The sequence below is a fragment of the Eucalyptus grandis genome, chromosome 11 (assembly GCF_016545825.1).
Source record: "Eucalyptus grandis isolate ANBG69807.140 chromosome 11, ASM1654582v1, whole genome shotgun sequence".
Taxonomy (NCBI): Eukaryota; Viridiplantae; Streptophyta; class Magnoliopsida; order Myrtales; family Myrtaceae; genus Eucalyptus; species Eucalyptus grandis.
In genome coordinates, this window is record NC_052622.1 from 9,083,730 (window position 1) to 9,107,008 (window position 23,279).

At 38.8% G+C, this 23,279-nt stretch overlaps 3 protein-coding genes across 4 annotated transcripts; all 3 read right to left on the reverse strand.

Moving 5' to 3' along the window:
- Nucleotides 1–420: 420 nt before the first annotated feature.
- LOC104424708 (protein disulfide isomerase-like 2-3) lies at nt 421–6,846 on the reverse strand. 2 transcript variants are annotated; one of them, XM_039304690.1, is made up of 10 exons: nt 6,780–6,846; nt 5,050–5,111; nt 4,431–4,589; nt 3,985–4,098; nt 2,769–2,926; nt 2,134–2,233; nt 1,470–1,646; nt 1,241–1,386; nt 937–1,083; nt 435–850 (listed from the first exon to the last, which is right to left on the reverse strand). In XM_039304690.1, exons 1-10 carry the CDS (start codon nt 6,835–6,837, stop codon nt 676–678), a joined length of 1,296 nt encoding a protein of 431 aa, XP_039160624.1. In that variant the 5' UTR covers nt 6,838–6,846; the 3' UTR covers nt 435–675. The 2 variants fall into 2 exon arrangements, with proteins under 2 accessions (XP_010035498.2, XP_039160624.1); XM_010037196.3 differs by lacking the exon at nt 6,780–6,846 and having other exon boundaries at nt 421–850; nt 5,050–5,301.
- Nucleotides 6,544–11,267, reverse strand: LOC104424706 (hypothetical protein). Its single transcript, XM_010037194.3, has 5 exons — nt 10,977–11,267; nt 10,796–10,868; nt 9,718–9,782; nt 8,837–8,946; nt 6,544–7,330 (listed from the first exon to the last, which is right to left on the reverse strand). The coding sequence occupies exons 1-5, from the start codon at nt 11,088–11,090 to the stop codon at nt 7,063–7,065; spliced, it is 630 nt and encodes a 209-aa protein (XP_010035496.2). The 5' UTR covers nt 11,091–11,267; the 3' UTR covers nt 6,544–7,062.
- A 10,146-nt stretch (nt 11,268–21,413) lies between these two features.
- Nucleotides 21,414–22,848, reverse strand: LOC104424709 (ethylene-responsive transcription factor 3). The gene has a single exon (XM_010037197.3). It carries the CDS (start codon nt 22,355–22,357, stop codon nt 21,692–21,694), a length of 666 nt encoding a protein of 221 aa, XP_010035499.2. The 5' UTR covers nt 22,358–22,848; the 3' UTR covers nt 21,414–21,691.
- Nucleotides 22,849–23,279: the final 431 nt, after the last annotated feature.

Sequence of the window (23,279 nt, forward strand, 5' to 3'; positions counted from 1 at the left end):
GCGAAAACAGGGCGGCGCACATATTCTAATTCATGCTAAACCAGTTTTCTATTTAGCTCGTTGTCCATCCACTTGAGTTATTAAGAGAAATATCAAACATCATTCACATTTCATGTAATGACCACTCACACATCTTTAAAGATACCAAAATACATGCACAAATTTACGTTTAAAGGTCATTTTGTATCTTCATATAAATTTTCCTCTCGTATCCCCATTTATGAAAATATTATTTTCTTTCTAAAAATGCTCTTCCCCAAATTTTAAATTTTATTCATCCAAAACATTCAAAACCAACTAAAGATCAGACCAAGCAAGATGGTAAATGAGTTCGCAATAAGGCATATTTCAGTCTTCTTCTTAGTGTTGGATTTTGCCTAAAGGTATATAAATGATATTTGCAAAAACAAGAGATGTAAATGGTCGTTGACTCATAGCGTCAAAAGTGAGGTAAATTTTTTACGTTTTCCCAAAATTCTTATATTTAAGACAAATAAGACTGACCTCTCTGACCTACTAACATCTGCGTCAGGAGAATAATCTCACAACCAGAAAAACTGAGAACAAGTACCCCAGCAAGACAAACATCGGACTTTCTATTACACTTGACCAATATCCAAAAGCAAATAGTCAATTTTGCTGGACCTCCTCATTCTGTCTCCAAGTGTAAATTGGTCATAACTCATCCTTGTTTGGTGCATCCTCGCTCATTAGTTCCTCGAGAGAAAATTCATCCTCCTCAAGAATCTCTCCATCTTTACCATCCCATGGCTCAGTCATCGCGATCACTGGGGTGCCTTCAAAAGGCAAGTTGCCCTTACCACCCAGCCCGGCTTCCCTCACAAACTCTCTGACAGGCCGAAATTGAGTACAACATGTCAAACTATTTATAGACATTGTCATAGATACTTAAGTAATGCGGAGTTTGAGACTTACACAATATGGTTAAGTTCGAATGCGCTCCGAAGTGGGGCATATGCGCCTTTCTTTGCATTTAGTGCCACCAACGCAGGGTACCCATATCCACCCACACCAACAAGTTTCTCTAGATCTGGCTGCTTACCAGCAGAAGCCCAAACAAAACTGCACCAGGTGGAATTCAATTTTTTAACTGAGCTTAACTAAAACATATTTGGAAACCACAGGCATTTACCATGGAGAATGTTAAAGAGAATCCAAAGGAAAGCATATGCATAAACGCTGCAGCCAAAATTCAGTGAGCAAAAGCACGGTGACTAACCTGTAAGGACTTCTTTTGAACTTTTCTGCTGCTGACAATAGCATCTGAATATATCTGTTCCTTCCTTCTGCCTTAGTGTCCAAGACATCGGGCAAGAAAGCAACAAAACAGATGGCAGCTGAACCGCATTTCTCTTCCATAACATCCTTTTGAAATAATAACAGTGTCATGCTAGCGGAGTTACTAAAAGTGAAAGAAGCAGAGACCTACAGCCATGAGAAGAACTTACTTGGCTGGTCAGCTCAGTCACTTCAGGAGGAGCAACATTTGTCTCCAGCTGCTCTAGAGCAAAAGATTCAATAGCAGAGGCAGTTCTAGCACCCTCAAAAGGAATTGGACTGTCTTTGTCAGCACCAAACACAAGGATAGTAGGGAAGCCTTGTACATTGTACCTGCTCATTAGAGACTGGCAATCCCAATCCATCAGAATTGTACAGAGGAATAATTTTGCAAAACATGTTCAAAAAATTAAGATATTTGTCAGTGTGCACTAGCTAGGAAACTAAGGGCTGGAGCTTGCCAGAAGAAGTATTTCATTTCGAGAGCATTTCCCTGGACAATCCACAAATATAAAGTTTTTCTCTTTTAAAGGTTTGACAGTTAAATTGATGTATGATAAAATGATTATGTACTAGGGTTCACTGAGAATGCATCATTTTTAGTGGCAAATAAAAAATGTGAATCCAATCAGGTAACAGATTAAAGTTCAAAATGATGATAATAATAATTCTTACAAACATGCAGGGGCTCAAGCCTTTCATTAAATGAAGACAATTGCATATAGAAGCAAAAATTACTATCAATTTCCTATTTGTTGTAATGATGAAGACGATTGGAAAAAAATGATAAATGGAAGGAACATTTTCTTCTAAATGTGGAATTAAATATACTACCTTCTCGGCATCACAGTCAACATGTCCCAACTTCACTTTTCCTTTCAAATTTTTGGCAGCCTTCTTCCACTCAGGTGCCAGTTTCTTACAGTGACCACACCTTCAAAAGCACAAGAGGCATAAACTTCTTGAGAAGCTAAATGAGCAACAATTAAAAGAGGCCATTAAGCATATAAAATCCAAAATGAGACAAGTGAATAAAAATTGTTCTTATCAAGATAATTTCTCCTTATTATTATTACAGCTGTTTTCACTATTTAAAGATGCATAACTTTGTTTTAGCAACATAAAAAACAAATGAGTTTACAATCAATGGAACTGTATACAGACTTCTACTACGAGGGGATAATCGAACTCATATTGACAGAAACAACAGGTAGTCATGATTAGTTGGTGACATATTACACTGTAATCATATAATTGAGCACCGATTCTCAAGAAAAAGTTTCAGTAATCAAGTTATCAGCTTGTATCCGACTAAGATCTAGACTTCTCCATAATTTCTTCTATCAGTACCATGTTTATATACATAAACAAAAAGATGGATTAAACAAGCTAAGAATTAATTCCAAGCAGCAATAAACAGACTAGCTATAAAAACCAAAGAGATCAACCATCAAGGAAACAGAATGTACCATGGAGCAAAAAATTCTACAACCCAGAGTTCTTTACTTTTGAGAACCAACTCATCAAAATTGCTGGAAGTCAGCTCAGCTGACGCACTAGGTTCGGATTTCTCACTTGATCCTCCAGTTGATTTACCATTTAAGCGATCTTTGAGAAGTGCCTTAACCTGCACATAGATACAACCATTGAGAATTGAGCATATTCATGTAGACTCTGTTCAGTAGATAACTAAAAATTTAAGAATAAGACACAATTTTGCTTTTCAAAGTATATTACTGAGTTGAACACAATTCATGACACAATAATGCATTTATTATTGAAAAAGTTAAGAGTCACAAAGAGAAGGCATTTATGTTCCTATCTTTAATTTTAGTACATTGAATGAATGCAAACCCATGAGAAAATACTATGCCTGAGCCTGGAAAAACAGATATATAAAAGTTTGAAGCTCGTATCATGTATTAAAGATGAAGACTGAACTTAAAATTCTGGATCTAGAGATGTTATACATCGTTTAAGTATTAATTCTATATAGTTCGTTACCATTTAAACAAAATTATATGTTTACATCGATTGCCATGATCTTAGGAGCCCCACAAAGGTCTCATGATCCCATCCCTCAGGCACCCTTTCTCCCAAGCTGGATTTTTCCAACAACCTTGAAACAGTCAAATATGGTACCCCCCAGCTCCACCCCATAAGGACCACTCTCTAATAATCTTAGAGATTCCATGCAACAGCAAATAGTTAGTATCCTGTGGCTGCATTGCAAACCATACTAGGAGACAAAATACTACAGTGGAACAACTGTTTGCAGTGCATTTTAAAGGCCACAGAAAGGACAAAGAGAAATAAAAAACGTAGACTCAACCTCAGGGAGATTTGAGTTTAGTCTTCAATTCCATCTAGAAATAATATTGTGAGATCAAAAATGTGTCTAGAGTTATTTATGCAGATTTCTCAATTGTATTTCTCCATCAGGCAGTGAGGTGTTAGTGGCCACTAAAACCTCTTCTTATTGCTATCAAGGCATGGCCATGGCTTACAATTGGTTTCACAGCCGAATAAATAATGTAAGTCAAACTTACCTTAAGTCTAATTCCCTAATTAAGCTGGCAAGCAATGATCAAAATCCTATGTAAACCCTTCCGCAGAAATGCATAGATGACAAAAACATAAACAGGGTAATCCATCAGTCCAATCAAGAGAGAAATAAAAGCAGACCTGTTTTAGTGCAAATTCTGCAATAGGTTTGACCTCCCTTGCTCCTTGGTAATCAATAGGAGGTTGCCCAGGTACAAACACCTTTATGGTTGGAAATCCTCTAATTCCATACTCCTATACGGTAAAGTAGACAAAAAGTACATAATCAGAGAGGCAAGGGAATATAATGTGAGGATATCTAAGTTCATCATGACAATTGTTACCCACGCTGCTTAGTGTAATAGAAAGGGAAATAATTCGCTTCAAAGGCTCATTTTATGAACAATTTGTGCCTCAGTATAGATGTGAAGAACCCATGAGAAACTAGTGCTGTCTACTTTCTTGTGCTTTGTGGTGCCTAAAGGTGCTTCTACTGAATTGACGGACAAAAAAATCTCAAATCAAAATTCGAGTTTCGAGAACCAAAATCGAATCCATCGACTAAAGAAATCCAATGGAGGGAAAACCTGAGCGAGGGACTGGTGCGCATCGGCATCTAGAGCCGCCACGGTGGCTACCCCTTTCAACACAGTGGCCGCCTTTTCCCATGTCGGTGTTAGAGCTTTACAATGGCCGCACCAGGGGGCAAAGAACTCGACCAAAACAACTCCATTCGAATTCAAAACCTGCAAGCACAAAGCATGGAATAACTCAAATCCGTGTAGCTCTCACAATCACAAGAACGATAGACACAAACATATCGCTAAGGTAAAAGAAAATAGAAGGATAGCGATTTTAAGAGCGATTTCGCAAATAAAAGGCGCGCCCTCGCACGAAATCAAGCAGCCTCGACTTCACTATCATGCTGTCCGAGACCAGACAGCCAATGCTTGGAGAAGTAAAGCACGTAGCGTAAAAGGAACTCGGCGCATCTCAACACGCGCGAGCCTCGTTCCTTATCCGATCTACAGTACTCGAACATCTCCGAACGGAAGGAGGGGACGGCATCGCGGAACGCTCGGGAAAACCGAATGCCGCCGAACGCGACGCGGAACGAGCCGAGAGCGCGTGGAAACTTCGAGCTCGAGACGGCGGAGTCCCGAAACGAAACCGCGATTGGATCGGGAAGGGACGGCGGCGAGTTACCTTGCTCTTGAAGTTGGAAGGGGTGAGCTGAACCACCGGGGAGGACGGCCCGTACAGCGCATCGCAGGGACCGAGCGCGAGCACGAGCGAGGCGATCGCGCAGAGTAGCGACGCCGACGCTGATCTACCCCGCATCTCTCTCTTTCTCTCTCTTTCTATCTCTCGCTCTCGCTCGCTCGTCGATTGGCAGAGAGTCTCTCTCTCGGAAACAGAGCTGAAACCTCTCGAGTTATAATTTACACAGGGTCAGTCCGGGGAGGAAGAAAGACCATGGCTCGTCGCGGGGGGTGATTTTCCAGTCGTCGCCCGAGGCAACGTGTTCTAGCCAATGGGATCCTTACACGTCATCAGGGTTCGCGGATGCACCGCAATTTCCTGCTCCTCTACGTCCCTGTCGTGGCCGGTTGTTAGCCCAATGGGCCACTCATTTTTCATTTTCCTGTCGGTCTCTTCCGGGGCTCCGCGTAAAAATTTGTTTCATAAAAAGATGGATTAATTTCTCAAAAACTCCAAATTGATATAACTGTGATAAATTTACCCAAAACTAATATACTTTTGATAAATTTATGCCAAACTAACAAATTTACCCTTGTTAGTTTTCGTTTAAATTTTACCGTCAAATTATTAAGTTAAATAATACGTGACAGTCAAATGATATACCAATTTGGAATTTTAGGCTCCATTTGTCACAATTTATAATTTTTGTGATTTTTTTGTAATATTAATCCAATTTAGCAAAGAGTATATTTATAATAATTTAGGATTTTTTACGGTCGAATAAATTAGTTTATGGTAAATTTATCATAAATGTACTAGTTTAAAGTTTTTTATAGTCATTCGGGATAAATTTGTTGTACCATTTTGAGATTTTTCATAGTCAAAAAAATAATTTAAGGTAAATTTGTCACAAGTATATTAATTTGGATTTTTTCTGGATATTAACCCAAAGAAAGAATTGGTCCTTGAAAGTTTGAGTAATGCATCTCTGAAATTTATTCAATAAGATACCTCAACTTTGAATAAATATTCAAATAAATCTATAAATTGCGTAAAATATTTAATATTAATTTAAATTCAGCAACCACATAAAATATTTTCATATACTAAAAGCTTATGAATCATATTAAACAAAGTAAAAATTTAATAATAATATTACAAATTGATTAAAGTTTAAGAATCACATTAAACAAATTATTAACTTAAAAACTACATTGCATATCGAATTAAATTTAATGACCATTTATATCATTTCTCTTCGTAAACATCATCTACATAAAATCATATTCTCAAAATTGATCTCACTTAAAAAAAATAACACAATATATATAATCATTTTTAATAAAATACTTTGCCAATCACGAATCATCCTCCAACTAACGCCTTTTTTATTTTCATTTTTCTCCATATCTTGAGATACTCAGAATCTGATCTCTATTTTTAAGTATCGAGATCGAACTCTTTCGCATATCAATCATGTAAATGTTACAATGTAACTTATATTTTAAACTCACAGTGATTTTATAAAACAAATAAAACGAAATTCATATGTACAAATATTTATTGTTCTTTCTAACTTTGACACGGGAAAAAAAGTCCCCGAAATGATGGCATTCCATCCCCACGATTCATTCTCATTCCCCCGCCATTCGACCGGATCCATGGCAAACTAATGCCTCATCCCCAGTCCCTTCCTAAAACTCCCCACTTACCGAACGAGGCCTGCAAGTAACAATCCCGTATGCAATTTGCAAACAGCGCTCCCACAAGAATAAAGGACACACGAGCCATGACGCTATCCTAAGGTTCTCCCCTTGTCTAGATAACATCTTTCGTATGCACAAAATATAGTTGCAGCCAACCCATCTCCAGGAAAAGAGAAGAAAGGAAAAAGTGGACCCTCTTCTGAGATCAATAAGCACGCCAAACTTCTTATCCCAACGAATTCTTGTATGCGCAGGACACAATGTCAATCACTTGGATCAGCAGAAGTGGTGACAGATTAGCTGCCAAGCTCTATAACTGTGAACAAGTGCGAGTGGACTCTCCGATATTGCGCGCAGCAGTAGCATCTTCTAGTAAATTCTCGGATGCCTTGGTTGTGGTCTCGGCTGCCTGGGTCTTGCTCAATGATCTTCTCAGGAATTGGAGTTTCAAACCTTTTGGCTTTATCTGGCCCAGCAATTCCCACCTCCTCGGCTTTAACTGTCCCAACAATTTCATCTGCTCCCTTCTAAACTTCCTATTTGCGTGCCATCTTCCACCTCGCCAACCCAAGGCATAGCTGCAATCATAGCGAAGACAAGACAATAAGCAACGAGAGTGCAAGATATGAATCAGAAACATCCATATCAACTTAACCACAGTTCAAATAATTTTCAAGAATATCGAAACACTAAGGAAGCCATGGAAAAGGATCAACCAACCAGAAATCTCTCCCAGGGAATTACAATTTTCACAGTCTTCAATCAAAATTATCAACTAAACTCTACAAAAGTAAACCAAAGTCTTCTACCAAGCACAGCAAAGGAGGTAACATGCCCATGCCTATAGACATATAGAACACCTGTTTATTTTCACTGTTCTAGCTTCTTCCAACCTAACCGAAAAAGGGAGGTAATGGTACCACAATTATATGGCATTTTGTCCGTCTTACAATCCTAAACTTTTTTTCTGTTCGATTAAATACCTCAACTTTTAAAATTTGACTCAATTTGAGGCATCCATAAAATAAATTGTTGCTATGTAATGTGATTTGGCTATCATGGCTTCCTTACTCAGCAAAAGTCGAGCAAAATGACGTGGCACAATTCACTCAACAAAAATTACATCTTCTCTATTTGAATGTTGGGTGATGAGGAGGGAGAAAGGGTGTTGACTTGGACGATCTTAATCATCCAACATGTCTTTGTTGACATAGCATCATCCCAAGAGGCCTCACTAGATGCCAAATCGACAGCTCTTTAACAGCATTTATCCATGTTGGCATTTTCTTTCACATTTTTAGCAAAGGCCTCACATCGAGCCAAAATTGAAAAGTTGATGTACTTGATTGAACAGAAAAAAGATTAATGATCCAATGTTGAATTGGTAAAGATTCATACAATTGCGGTGTCAAAGGATCCAATAAAAGGAGAATCATGCACCTTCCTACTGTTTTCTCTAACAATGCACATTGACGGCTTATTAAAATAATGTCCCTTTCTAGAGTATGCATCTTAACCAACCTCCTTTTTCACCATGCTTTAGTATGCCAACTCTTATAGTGCATGCACAAATCAAATTGCATGTAAGCATACTTAAATTCTGGAACTGGTTAACTGTAATTATGGCATACCGCCCCTCTTTATACCAAAGAATTGCACAGACATCTGTTCAAGCTGCAGAGTATTAGTACAAAAGTCATTCTATGCTCCTCAAAGAAGCTAAAAATCTGCAATTGCAAAAACTTTGTCCAATTCATTGTGATATCTAGTAGACGAATGCTGCAGAAATTCTAGCCACCACCCCCAAGATTGGAATCCCATTCCACCATCACATTCCCCACATCAAAAATATTAAACTGGAATAAAATTTTAAGGTTAGTCCAAAAATGAGACCAAGCTCATTATGGCTGGACAGATTTGTCCAGATCATCATAGATTCATCCATCACTCCCAATATTTCATGAGATAATCTAAAAACAAAATTACAAACAACCACAGTTCTGCCTTCGCCTTTGTAGGAGTGAAAAAGGAGAAAAAAATGCATCAATGATAAAGAGCAGGAAAGGAAGTGAACGTGGACCAACCCAATCACTAAAGTGGTACCGGCAGTGGCAATATAAGCCGCAGTACTGAAACTTTCTCGACCAACAATCTTCTTAATTTCCTCATGTTCAAATTGATAATTATTCTTCATCTGCCACAGAACAACAATAAGCACTCATCTTAGATGCAAGAAGTGATGCCAAGTAACAAGAGAGGATAGAAAAAATTGGATTGGGTAGAATTGACATGTGATTTTAGAGAGCATGCTTGATTCAGAAAACAAATTAAGTATGGGTAAAAGAAAGAAAAAGGCAATGATAGTGCCATATACAAATCAAGCAAAAGATAGGCTGACAAAACCTTCTCGAACATCACAAGAGCTTGTTTAAACTACATCAAATTTAAAAAACAGGCTCAACAAAGCTACTTTCAATTAAAAATATATATGCATGACAAGGTTATATGAGATGGCTTATAGAAGTCTGAAATTCAACCACCACTGCCATGTTTGTCCAGCATTATACTGAAGGGAAATAGAAGTACTTCCTTGCGCATGACAAGTTATTTGATCTGAAATTGTGAATACCAAAGATGAAACACAAAATCTTAACAGCCAAAAAAGGGGAAACACAGAAATTATTTAAATTATACAAGGGGATAAATATCGAGACAGAAGACATAACTGCAATGCAAATGGTGCCATCCATCTAGGGAAAGCATTTCATTAATCCCTCAAAATATGTTATCTAATCTAATCTGACCCACAAAAATAAAAGAAAAAATTCACTGCATTCCTTTTCACAATCTTGGAATCTTAAATAAAGGCTTTATCCTTCCCATCCATGACAAACAGCAGAGTATCACCTCTACCTAGAGAAAACAATATCACATAAACTTCAAATGCAAAAAGAAAGATACTCACAGCTCTTTCTATTGATTCAAGCCTTTCATCAACTTTTGTTTCGTGATAGTGGCGTATAGAATAACCTGCAGCATGAATTACAAACCAATGAAAGGGTTACAAATACCCTTAAGAATGTATTAATGTAGCAAAGAATACATGCCCTTAAGTCAAACACACCAAATAACTACACTTCTGACATGAGCAACACAGTTCCTTAAACATGTTAATGACAGCATTATTTTTTATTTATGTGCATGGTGCCCCCCCAACTAATAATTGATAAGATCTTGAAAGCCATCAAACTATTCTTGCAGGACTATTAACTGCAAGGCCCAAGAAAAGCAAATGCCAAAGAGTGCATTTGTTCCACCTGTGAGTATTTGTGTGTTAAAAATCTTGTTCATACTCACAACGGGCAAATAGGGACTAATGCAATAAAGGATCTACATTCATCTCGTAGAACCGCTAAAGTATCAGGTTTATCATGATCTTCACAAGCGCAAACCACTGTCCTTGTTGCTATCATCATCAATCAGGCCATTTACTTGAATGATGAAAATTTCAGTTTCCAGTCATTGCAGAAGTCGAGACTGCAGGATCTCAAGGTCCAAGCTCCCCTTGATCAAAGGATGCTTAAGCGCTCCTACCGCAGCCCACTTCTTAGCACCCATGAGTCAGATGAGCAGCCGTTCAGTTCATAGATGTCAATCAAAAACGTTTTTTTTTCAGTATCATAAGTTGCGGAAGCTAACAGCCCGGAAAACCCAAGTTCATTATGTACATATCAACTGCAGATGCGTTATCAGCAACAGCAAACTACCCAATTGCTTGACAATTGCTTTCTCATAGGCCTTCGAGATTCATTTCGCTCAACTCGCGAGATAAATGAAGACAACCAGATGCGAATGAACAGTCGTCTTTCTCCTAATTTCAGAACAAGTGCGAATTATCGAATTTTGCCGCAAATTCAATAAGGCGCCGATTCAATCACCAAAATCCACAGCCTTCATCGGCAACTATTAAACGGAAGAAGCCCGAGCTAAAGAGAGAAGGGGGAAAAATGAACAAAGCGTGAATCGAAACGGAAGAAAATCACCTGCCCATGCCGTCGCCACGGAAGCTATCGAAGTTCCGACAGTGAACACCACCCGGTGCCTCTCGAAAGTATCCTAAACAAAAAAACGACCGCCGAAACGGAAATCAACAACGACGACGACCGAACCGAACCGAACCAAAATCCCGAACAAATTACAGTTTTTGGCTATGATCATTCCAACCTTGGTGGAGAAAAAAGTGTCCTGAACCGCGGCCCACGAATTGAGGGCTTTCTTCTTCAATTGAGGCGCCGCCAAGCTGCCGAAGAGGGACGTCCCCCTCCGCAGTCTCTGCATGCTTAATGCTCCGTCGCGAACGGAGGCGGAACCAGGGAAACTCGTGCCGTCCCTCCTCCTTCGCTCCGGATCGCAGGGCTCAAGCTCGACGACTCCTCCGCGCCGGGGACACGCGAAGTTTCGCGGAGGGAATCGCCAGGTCCTTCGGTCAGATGGGCCCGTCTGGCTCTTTTGAGCTTCGAAAAGTTAAAACTGATACCGGTGCTTTTGTATCCCAAAAAAAGAAAAATTACACAATTCACCTCTAAATTTTGATTTAATGTATAACGTGGATCCGAACTTTTAATTTATTTAATATAGTACCTTAATTTCTGATTTATCTTCAATCTAGTAGATGGACATTCATTGAATATTGGACTAAAGTTTAGGGGCTCCATTAAATAAATTAAAGTTCAAGAACTATATAGTTTTATGAATTATTTGTGCCGTTATTTTTTAAAATAAAAAGAGTCTAAATTTAAATTTGCATTTAGCTTATAAGGATTATATTAAATCTTTCATACCTTTATATTATGCAACTTGCTGCTAGCAAAAAGAAGAAGAAGAAGTTAAAAACACAAAAGATCTCAAATCAATACATTTTGTGCTACATTTACACCAAACTAATATTTTCAAGTCACCAAAAATCTGAATTAGTATGCCTGCGCCACGATTTCTCCAAATTACTTTTTCTCGCAACAAGTCCGAAACTACTATACCCATATCTCATTTTCTCAAAAATGACTTTATTATAATAAGAAATCCCAACTCACCAAAATATTTTGGTGATTTCAGATTTTTTGTGATACAAAAATCAATTTGAGGATAACATGGTACGAGTTTATCAATTTGAGATATTTTGTAATATAATTTTTTTTGAGTGGATGTGGTATAAGTGTACCTGTTTGGAATTTTTCGCGATGCAAACATTATAGTAGGATAAATATGCCATTGGTGCACCGATTGATTTTTTTTTTTTTAACAATATGAAAATTATTGTGAAATAAATGTGGCACCAGTGTATTAATTCCAATTTTTTGATGGTGTAAATTCAAAAAAAAAAAAAATAGCAGCCCAATTGGACAAGCAAAGAATGGTTATTGCTAAAAATACAAGCGTAGTTGACATTTGGGCCTCAATGCTATTCTTAATCTATAGAATTGAATTAGGAAAAATAATTTTAAGTCAAAGTAAAATTGCAAATAATACATTTGACTTTAACCGAAGTTGTGTATCTATTTTGCATTTGGTTATTGCCACATTCTAATTGCAGGGCAAGAATTCGAGATTAAGGGTGCCCTTCATATAATAAGGAAAAGTTTCTTTCAATTATGATCACGTCGTGGTCGATGAATGTCTCTTTTCAAATGACTGTAAAAACAATTCACACTTGATTGTAATCGATTATTGCTCAATCGGAGAGTTGTTCGACGATATCTATGGGTACGAAGTTTTGTGGGTGTGTTACAAGCATGATTAAATTGGGATGACCAATGAATAGCAAGGAATGTAGAGGATTTGAATCTAGAAGATAGGAATAATAATTTACAATGTCCAACGAGATAAGTAATCTTATATATGAAATTTCGATATATAATAAATATGCTGAAAGCTATACTAAACACCGAGGCGACGAAAGACAAGGAAGAACTCCATGACCGCCAGCTCCCTTAATCAGTCATAGCCTTGTCAGTAGGCATTTGTATGCTCAAAACATGGCTCGCTAAGAAATTTCATCTTTCGAGCCCTCAAATGCCTCGGGAAAAAAACAAATTCATTTTCTCCTAATTTTTTCTTTTCATATTTGAGCATGATGGCGACCTGTGTTGTTATGCCACTTGATGATCCATTACGAATCAAATGTGTGGCCCATGAGTTGCTTGGTGGCAAATCACCATGGCATTGGCTCCCACAACTTTTGTAGTATAAACACTTCATAGATTCCCTCTTACTTACTTATTAGTTATTACTACCGTTCGCTCACATTTGAAATCTAAACTCGTAAATGTTACTTTCTCGTAGGTTTTCTATCGTTAATTAACGCGGTGGGCAATAGAGATTAAAAGCAAATCATCCTCATAAAAACATGAAAGTAAATAGGATTTGATGATTTTAAAAAATGCTCATTGCTTCACAAATTAAATCAGATTAAAAATGAATAAAAGTTGTCAAATAGTATTTTCATAATGTTCCCATTGATTTATAAATTGATTTCACTTCTCGTATCAAGTCATATTTTTTTTGTCATCTCCACCCTATTCTTTTTCGGTGAGACCCATGATTTGATAGGGCCACCACAACCCTATCGCAACCGGACCCAATCAAATCTTCAACATCACCATCACAGCCGTGAGCAATACAATGATAAAGAGGGAGGTTTCAATCTGTTTCAATCAATCGTTCATTCTCGCTAAACTTAAAAACTATAAAACCTACCAAAGAAAGCAAAAAAAATGTCATGTTTCAATAAAATCAAAATTACATATTAATAGGTAAAAAACATAATCTCCCACCAAAAGAAAATATTAATTCAAAGCCAATGCCCCAAAATAAAATTAAATCCAGGAAAAGGACAAATTTCTATCATGGAATCAAGCTCTATAATTGAGCCTTTTTTGTAAGGGGAATCGGCTATACAATTGCAAGTCAAAATTAATATAACAATATAGTCATGCAATGAGCGGACGATTTCGCTTACATATCCACCAAGTGAATTTTGTGCCGTGCATCAAGAGGCTGATAAAGTGGCATTGAAATAATTTTAGGCGATTTACCTATTGAGGCATTTGCCTTTTTGATGCCCAAGGAAAGGAAATAATTTTAGGCGATTAAGGCATTAGCCTCTTCTTTTTGACACCCAAGGATAGGCAAAAGTTACATGATTTATCATCTAAAGGAGATGTAAGATTTATTGATTAGATCTAGTTCTTCTTTTAGCCTTGATTTTTTGCATTCTTTTTTTTTTTTTTTTTTTCAGACACCACTTGTACAGGATATTGTGTGATTACAAAAATAGTTACATAAAAACTCAATGTTCTTATCAAAGGGCTTGTGTGTGTCATGGATCTAGGATCATTAGTCTAGGATCGTAAAGATAAAAACTCTAGGACTGTGTTTGGTTGACCGGATAAAAACTAGGATAGGATATGTTTTATCATATCCCGTGTTTTTGGTAGCTATCTAGGATAGGATAAGATCGGATATAGACAGAATATAAACCGAATAAAAGAATCCAAGAGATGGGATAAGGTCGGATAAGATTTCTTTTATCCGAAACATAAAACCTACGCTTTTTTTCTTTCTTCGTCGTTCACCCACAAACGACTCTCTATTTCCAAAGTATTGACATTGAAGCCTTCTCCTCAATAGCTCTCCAATTCTCATCGAAATTTTATGAAAACCTTCTTCAGGTAAGACCCCCGTCCACCGGCGATCACCCATCGGTCGCCCTCCCGAATCATTCCCCCACCGCAATGTTTTCCTTGCTTCAATTGCGCCCGGCCACTAAGGCCACCGGTGCCTCGATCGTCTTGTCGGGCCACCTGGTCCGGGCGGTCGCGGCCCGTTTCCGCGCGGCGGGGATGCAGGGGAAGTACGTGAAGGAATGGGCTTGCGGCAGCCAAGTAAAAATAATTGTTGTGTCGTCCCCTGCTTTAGACCGCTTCGGAGATTTACCCTTTGCACATTTCGTCTTAAAAAGCCAGTCTTCATCATCAGGTTCACCAAGTCCGTGATCCAAAGGAAGGGGCACCAATGCTCTATCAGAATTTCAGACAATTCAATTATGGCCGATGGAGGGACAGTCTAAAATGCTGTATCTAATTGAGGAGAGGCTTCTGGCTTCACCAATAAAGCCTCATTCGCATTAACCAAAGGAATGTTTATTTGACAAGGCGCGTGACTCGTCTCACGCAGATGCTTAGGAGGAAAATATGTTCTTCCGGATGTAGTGCACTCAATTGTCTGTTGTCCGCTCCTCATTTCAACCGGATTCTGAGAATGTTGCCTCTGGTGTCAAAAAAATAGATACGTCAAATCTAATCACCAGGACCAAACCAGCACCAATGTTAATGCAAATGATCAATGCTAGAGGTCGAGGCATCTTGTCTACTCTTGTTACTGCTCTTGCTCCCAGATAGGTAACCAACTGGTTCTTCTGTAAAACTCTTCTTCCCCTGCTCAAGGAGTCTTTACTCACTAGAGGGGAGTCTGAATCAAAAACTTTTCTCTTCCCCTCTGGAGTCTTTACTTACTGGAGGGGAGTATGACTCAAAAACTTTTCCCTTCCTCACTTCTACCGGTCTCTTTACCTTACTATCATAACTTAAATGCGTAATTCACCAAACAATAGATTTGATAGGATATTAGGATAAAAATCCATAGATTTCTTCAAATCTAGTCCTATACCATTTAGAAATTGGACGACCATACGCAGCCTAGAGAGACAAGCTCTCACTCTATATTCTACTTGAAAATGAGATGATATAAATGAGGAGGAGGAGATCTCTATTTATAAAAGTACAGGGTAACCATAACTATAGATTTCTCTTTGATCTAACGGTGAATATGAGATCTCCCAACTACCACCTACTCACATCATATCGCTCATTCTAGAATCACTTCAAAAAAACTCTAAAGAGCAAGAGAGAAGTTGAGGGTTCTTTGTTCACGGATTGATCACAGCCTTCATTCAGGAGTTCTTCAAATCATGTCGATTTATCAGGCCATATGAAACATGATTGGTTCATGTGCAATCAATTATGTCAAACTTCAAATGACCAAATTCGCTCAAGCCTATGCACTTAGTTTTCGATTATCTTGAATAGTGCTGATGCTGACAAATGTATGGTCTGGTAGCTCCCCGATCTTCATACACTTTTGATGTGAGGATAAAGTGGTCTCCTCACAACATGAACTGCAAAAAGCAATGAGGACCAAAATGTCACCAAAGGCTCGTAAGGTGGTCTCTCTTCTCGACTACCACTTCTAGCCATCACCACCTTATATAGTCCACCCAAAGCAGCTAAGCATTCCTTCCAAACAAGGAAAGCTTATTTTCACTGCACTTTAATTTTCCTTGATAAGGTGGTGACATTGTTCTTCTCAAGCAGTTAAGCATTTCTCTTATTCGTGGGCTTCTCATTTGTTGGCCTGTCTTTCAGCCATAAAACGATTGCAGATTTCACAACTTCCACAAATTGATTTACAATAATCTTGGGATAAAATATCGTGAAAATTGATTGATGTATGTATAGTCTATTTTTTCCACCCCAACTTTTTTCATGGGATAGTAGAAAATGGATCGAATTCTTTGAATATGTAGCTTGGGAAATTACCAAATGGATCTGGCTAATTTTTTATGTTTGGCAAAAATATACTTTTGTTTTATCCTCTTATGGGGAGTTGAGATTGTAGTCAAAATGTGTCCGAAACTAGCAGTGTTCCTCAAGCATTATGAGGACATATTACGGAGTTAGAAAATGACAAATCTACCAAACCGAAGCCCAGATTTTATCACAATTCTGGATATTCAGTCAGACAAATTGACCGGCTCGACAGTTCTCATGGCCCCGAAGGGCCCATCTGATGACATGGACACCAGTAACTATGGTAGATAGAGCATCTGAGTTGAGGAACCAGCAAGAGAAAAGCTATAATAGATCAAAATGAGTTCAATCATGCATATTTTAACTAACAATTCACATCAACCATATCACATGAATTTTTATCATATTCAATCAGTTGACTAAAAAAAAAAACAATTGACTTTGAATTTGTCTTGGACTAGAAATGAATGTAGTAGATCACAAAGAAATTCTCGCTTCATGCGTATGTGTTCTTTTCACTTCCATTGCATCTATATACCCTCGACTTAACTAAAACACCTCCACAACCATTCCCACAGTTACACATACTTGTTCATACAGGCACGTAACCAGAAGGCAGTTTGCAAAGCAGACCATATTACCAAAAGCCAAAAGGCAGTTCTTTATCATTTTCTTTTCTCGGTTAGGCTGCAATTCTGCAAGGTAGCATTATATATAAGGCTTGACTTAAAGAGTATTTTATCTATCAAACGTTATACTACAAAACACAATCATTGTCAGTCCATCCTGCCTAACAAGTCATCAACCCTGAAACATATAGTTCCTATATCAACGATAGCAAAAATCAGTTAGCTTAGAGTTCCCTTGTTCTTACTTCACCAAGAAGCAGGATTTTTAGTCCAAGCGTCTACTGATGGTGAGACTCCAGGTGCATACCTACTTAGCTGACACCAAAGAACAAGAATCTGATCAAACATGAACAAACCGTGAAGCCAATGGTAAAAGATGATTCTCACAACAACATGAAACCAATGGTCCCCAACCTAAAAATGAGTATGGAAACTGCAAGATTGTGGACAGAGATCAATCTATCCTTTGCAACTCCATGGAAAAGGAGACACAGATTCGTTAAGCCTCTATCTGTCCATCTATCTCGCCTAATCAACAAGTTGAAAAGCTAAAAAATGCAACTATCCCAAAAGACTTCAAATGAAAAAAAAAAAAAAAAAAAGAAACAGAGAGACAGAGAATTGCAAAAGAACTGTCCAGTAAAACTACAAGAGAAACTAAATTTGCATGTCGTGTAAGAATATTATTGAAGTTTAAATCATGTGCAATAATGGTAACTTAGATTCAAATAAACATGAGAAAACTAAATTTGCACACTAGTCCTAGTCACAGCCATTGCAAATGATTAAACCTACATCACCACGTAAGTACATAATTGACACAGGCGATCCAAAAGCCCTAAAAAAACGTTGTCAAATTTGGCAATGCAAATGCATGTCAGAGACCATATCAACATGATCTAACAAGTCATGGATAGAAATCTAAAATAATTTCTTCTCTATTAGAATATGTAACAATTCAAGTTTGTTCATAAGTTCGATCCTTTTGTTCTGTAACTCAGGCATATTAATTCTAATAGGATCACAATAATTTAATTTAATTGGCATAAGTTAAAAATTGAATGGATATTAGTATAAATATTTCCAACTTCAGTCGGGACACCCCACTGAACTTATGCTGGAACGACCCCTGCTTCTTCTGTCTCTCCTTCCTTCTTCTTCTTCTTCTTCTTCTTCTTCTTCTTCTTCTTCTTCTTCTTCTTCTGTTTTTCTTTTTTTTTTAAGCAGAAGCAATGAAGTCTGATGCAGACAAAGGGCCATATTCGTCTTTCCGCTGTCTTCATTCCGCTCCGTCACAAGTGGAGAAAAAGGGAAACTGTCCGGTCCTCCTCCTTGAATTGAGGGCTTTCTGGACGATTCCTCCGCGCCGAAGAGGTTTCGTCCCCCGCTCGCTGTATCGTTCGGATGGGCCTGTTTGCTCCGTCAAAGGTGAAGCAACCTGGTGATTTTGTATTGCCAAGCAAGCTCAATTTAGTCCCTGAATGTTCTTTGAATATTTTTATATAAGTTAAACATATATCAAAAGTTAATGGATCACATTAAACAAATTAAAAGTTCAAAAACCACGTCGAACAAATTAAAAGTTCATGGGTTATATTTATGAACTTTTGGTATGTGCTTAATTTGGTCCATGGACCACATTGAAAAGTTGACTAAAGTTTTAGAAATTACATTGAAAAATTAAAAGATCAGCAACCACATTTACATTGTATCAAAATTTATGGATTAATTTGTATTGCTATCATTTTGCAATAAAACAGGTCTAAATTATATATGTATTTCATGTATTCATAATATGCAACTTACTGCTGGAAAAAAAAAAGTTAAACACACAAAAGATCCTAAATTGGTATGCCCATGCCACATTTACTTCAAACTACTTTTGATTACAAAAAGTCACAAATTGGTACACCCATACCATATTTTCCTAAAAATGACTTTGTTAACACAAAAAAAAATCCCAAATCACCAAAATCTTAAATCGGGAAATCTCTAATTTTGGTTATTCAAGGTTTTTTGTGATGCAAAAATCAATTTGAGGGTAACATTGCTTGAATTTATTGATTTAAGATATAATAGTAATATAAATTTTTTTGGAGTTGATGTAGCATGAATATACCAATTTAGGATTTTTCTTGATGTAAAAATTATATTAGATTAAATGTAGCATTTGTGCACTGATAGAGTTTTTTTTAGTGATATGGAAATTAGTTTGAAACAAATGTGGTATCAATATATCATTTTAGTTTTTTGATGGTGTAAATACAAAAAAGAAAATATAGCAGCTCCATTGGACCAGCAAAGAATAGTTACAGCTAGAAATACAAATTTAGTTAACATTTGGGCTCCAATGCAATTCCTAATCTATAAGATTGAATAAGGAAAAATAATTTTGAGTCAAAGTAAAATTGAAATAACATATTTAATTTCAGCTGAAGTTGTATATCTATCTTGCATTTGCTTATTGTCACATTCTAACTACGGACCAAGAGTTCGAGATTAAGGCCGCCCTTCATATATAATAAGGACAATTTTCATCTAACTAGAGTCAGGCCACTGATGAATATGTCTTTTCAAATGACTGTAAAAACAATTCACACTTGATTGTAATCGATCAGGTGCAAGGCTTTGAATCTAAAAGACAGGGTGAATAATTCACAATGTCCAACAGGATAAGCAATTTTATATATGAAATTTCGCTATATTATAAATATGCTAAAAGCTATACCAAACACCGAGGCGACAAAAGACAAGGAAGAGCTCTACGACCGCCAACTCCATTAATCGGTCATAGCCTTGTCAGTAGTGCGCATCTGCCACTTGGGTGCTCAAAATGTGGCTCGCCAAGAGCCTTCATCTTTTAAGACCACAAATGCATCAAAAAAAAAAAGTTCATTTTCTCCTAATTTTTCCTTTTCATGATTGCGCATGATGGCGACCTGTGTGGTAATGCCACTTGATGATCCATTACTAATCAAAGGTGTGGCACACGATTGCCAGGTGGCAAATCACTATGGCATTGACCCCCACAACTTTGTATTATAAAAATTTCATAGATATCCTCTTTGCTTTCTCATTTCCACCTTTCACTCACATTTGAAATCTAAATTCTAAATATTATTGTCTCGTCGGTATTGTTCATCCTGACTATAACGCGGTGTGAACCACTCTTGAAAACAAAATACTCTTAAAAGCAATATCATCCTCACAAAAACATGAAAATAAATGGAATTTGATTATTTTAAAATATGCTCATTGCTTTACAAATTAAATTATATTAAAAATGAATAAAGGCTGTCGAATGGTGTTTTCATAATGTTCCAACCGCGTTTTGAGTTAGAATAATCTAGTCTCCATTTTATGTTCGTCCACGTGGGAAGCTTTATAATTTGATTTCCCTTGTAATTCCACATCATTTTTATATTTGTTTTCTATCATTTTCATCCCAATATTTGTTTTTTTGATGAGACCAACGTTAACGTTACCGCCAAGCCGGGCTGTCAGCCATCAAAGGTGGTTTCAATCTGTTTCAATCATTCATTCCTACCAAACCTAAAATCAATAAAATTTCCTAAAGAAGGAAAAAAAGATCAAGTTTTGATAAACAAAATCCAATATTAACAGAAAGAAAAAAAAACACAATCTCCTACAAAAAAAATTCAAAGCCGGTGCCAAAGAAGATTAAAATCCAGTAAAAGAAGAAACTCGAGACTTATCATTGGGCCCTTTTTGTACCTTTTCGTAAGGGAAATTGGTTATACGACTAGAAGCCTTGAGTTAATCTAGAACTGTTGTCGATCAAGATAATAGAGAGGGTGATTTTGGAAATTGAAATCCACTAAAAGGAGTTGTCACGGACTCCTCACTTATCCCATCAAGGCAAGCCAGACTTATTAAAAAAAAAAAAAAAAAAATTAGAACTGTTCCAGTAGAGGAGGAACGACCTTCTCCCCCATCAACTGTCAACAGGTCATACATGCATAATCCAAATAATAGATGGACGCTGTCATTTCAGAAAGTTGGACTCACAAAGTCGGACTAAAGTAAAACTAAATAGTCTTCTCTCCCCGTTGATTCCCGTACCCATTTTCCCCGCCGTGGGCTCGCGAAGTGACAAAGGCTGTGGACACTCTGTATTTCGGTATGCAATACTTTGTAAAACCAGCACAATCGGGTGCCGTGCCAACGTTGGTGGTGATCACTAATTGACCAGCATTCCATTATCGATTAAATATAATCTCATAACAAAAATTAATCCCAGCACAATTTCATGGATGTCATTATGATATATTCGTATTTACATTTATGCAACGAGAAATCTTTGTTCTTATCTGGGAATAATGCAACCGGCTAAAAGAAGATGGATTCTCTGTACAGAGCACAACAAATCAAAAGAGAGGAACACTGCATCATATTCACATGATCCAACTTCAATCTTCAAATTCATACGTACAATTGTTTGGGCTCGTCAGTCAGATCATGTCGGGCAGCCACAGTTCGTGAATCTTTTCGAACTAAAAATCTAACTCGGCGAAAAAAACCAAAGCAGCCAAGTTTTTTTCCAGATTTCTTTTTTTTTCAATCAATGAGAGTGGGAAAGATAAAAGTTTGAAGCCAGGAAGATGGAAGATAACACAAACTCCAGAGGCCATAAATCATCATCACTTCACAGGCGCAGAGCAGTGGCCAGATCATCACCGTTGAGCTCGTCGCTGCCGCCGGCGCAGTCCATCTGCGGTGGAAGATTGAGATCGAACGGCAGAGCTCGGCGGCTGAGCGGCGCCGGCGCCGGCGTCGCGCAGCAGTCCTCCACCTCATCGACCACGGACGAGGAGGAACCGCAGTCGCTGTGGCAATCGTCGCCCGGAACCGGCTGGACCGGTCTCCGGTCGGCGGCGGCGGCGACGGCGACGGCCACCGGGACCCGGTTCGCAACCCTAGGCCCGCCGAACGACTCCACGGTGCTGCTCAAGCTGCTGCTCGTCGGCCGGCTGGCGTCGAAGCCGTCGCTGGCGACCTCGAGGTCGGGCCGGTTGTGCGCCTGGTCGAGGCCCGTGGCCTGGGAGCCGACGGACTGGGGGTCCGCGGCGAAGTTCGTCCGCGCCTTGGCCCCGTAGATCTCGCGCGCCGCCGCGTCGTAGGCCCGGGCCGCGTCCTCGGCGGTGGCGAAGGTGCCGAGCCAGATCCGGCACTTCTTTGCCGGGTCCCGGATCTCGGCGGCGAACTTGCCCCACGGGCGCTTCCGCACGCCCCGGTACCTGATCTCCGGCGGCGATCGGGCGTCCGCCGCCGCGAAACCCGCCGCGCCCGCGGTGGCCCCGGGCCGTCGCATGGTTGGGAAGTGGGTGGGGTGGGGAGGGTTTCGGGGGCGAGATGGAGACGGTAGGTGAGTGTAGGGGGAAGGGAGGGAGAGAGAGAGAGATTGGTGGAGTTAGGAATTTGTGCGCGTATATGTCAACCACCTCGTAACAGAGATGGCTAGGTTTTCGACCTCTGCATGAGCTCGCTCGCTCTCTCTCTCTCGCGACGGCTCGTCGGCGGCGGCGGCGGCGGCGCGGTGGCGGCGGCGGGTGCTTCTTCTTCCTCAGATTCCGATTTCTGAACTGATCTCTCGTCGCTCGTGGCGACGGACTGGTTGAAATCCGTTCTCAGCTCTTTCTTCCCCTCCTTTTGATTCTCCCACCGGACAGGGGGGCGCGAAATGACCGGAATGCCCTCCTCCCGGTGGTTGGAAACTCGAATCTCTTTCCCCAATCGGGCCAAAATAGGAGTCGGATTGATGGGCTTTAGTGGTATGAAATCGGAATTGGCAACGCGAGAACCATGCCCTTGACGGATTTTCAATTCGATCCCAGGTTTTGATTTTGTGTAATTCGGTTCTTATGCATTTTTTAGAGTCGAGCGAATTGAATTTTTTTTTTTGTGTGAATTTGTCTTGTCATTCAAACACAAATCTAGGAATTATGTTTACTGAGTTGTGCATGAAAGCAACTATGTTGACATATTCGGAATGGAAAAGCATCACCCTAAGCAAAGATGATCACGCATTTTGAATCGGAAACGCTCGCTTCACATTGTTAAAGTAAGCAAGTTATTAGCTCCAGGCTCCAACACCAGGGATCTATCTTACAATCAGCAAGCTATCATGATTAAGTCCTGACTTATTTATTAGTTTATCAGACACATGGATGGATCTAAAATTTACTAAGAGGTCAATATGGATTATATGAATAAAACTGCGTCCTTTGAATAAG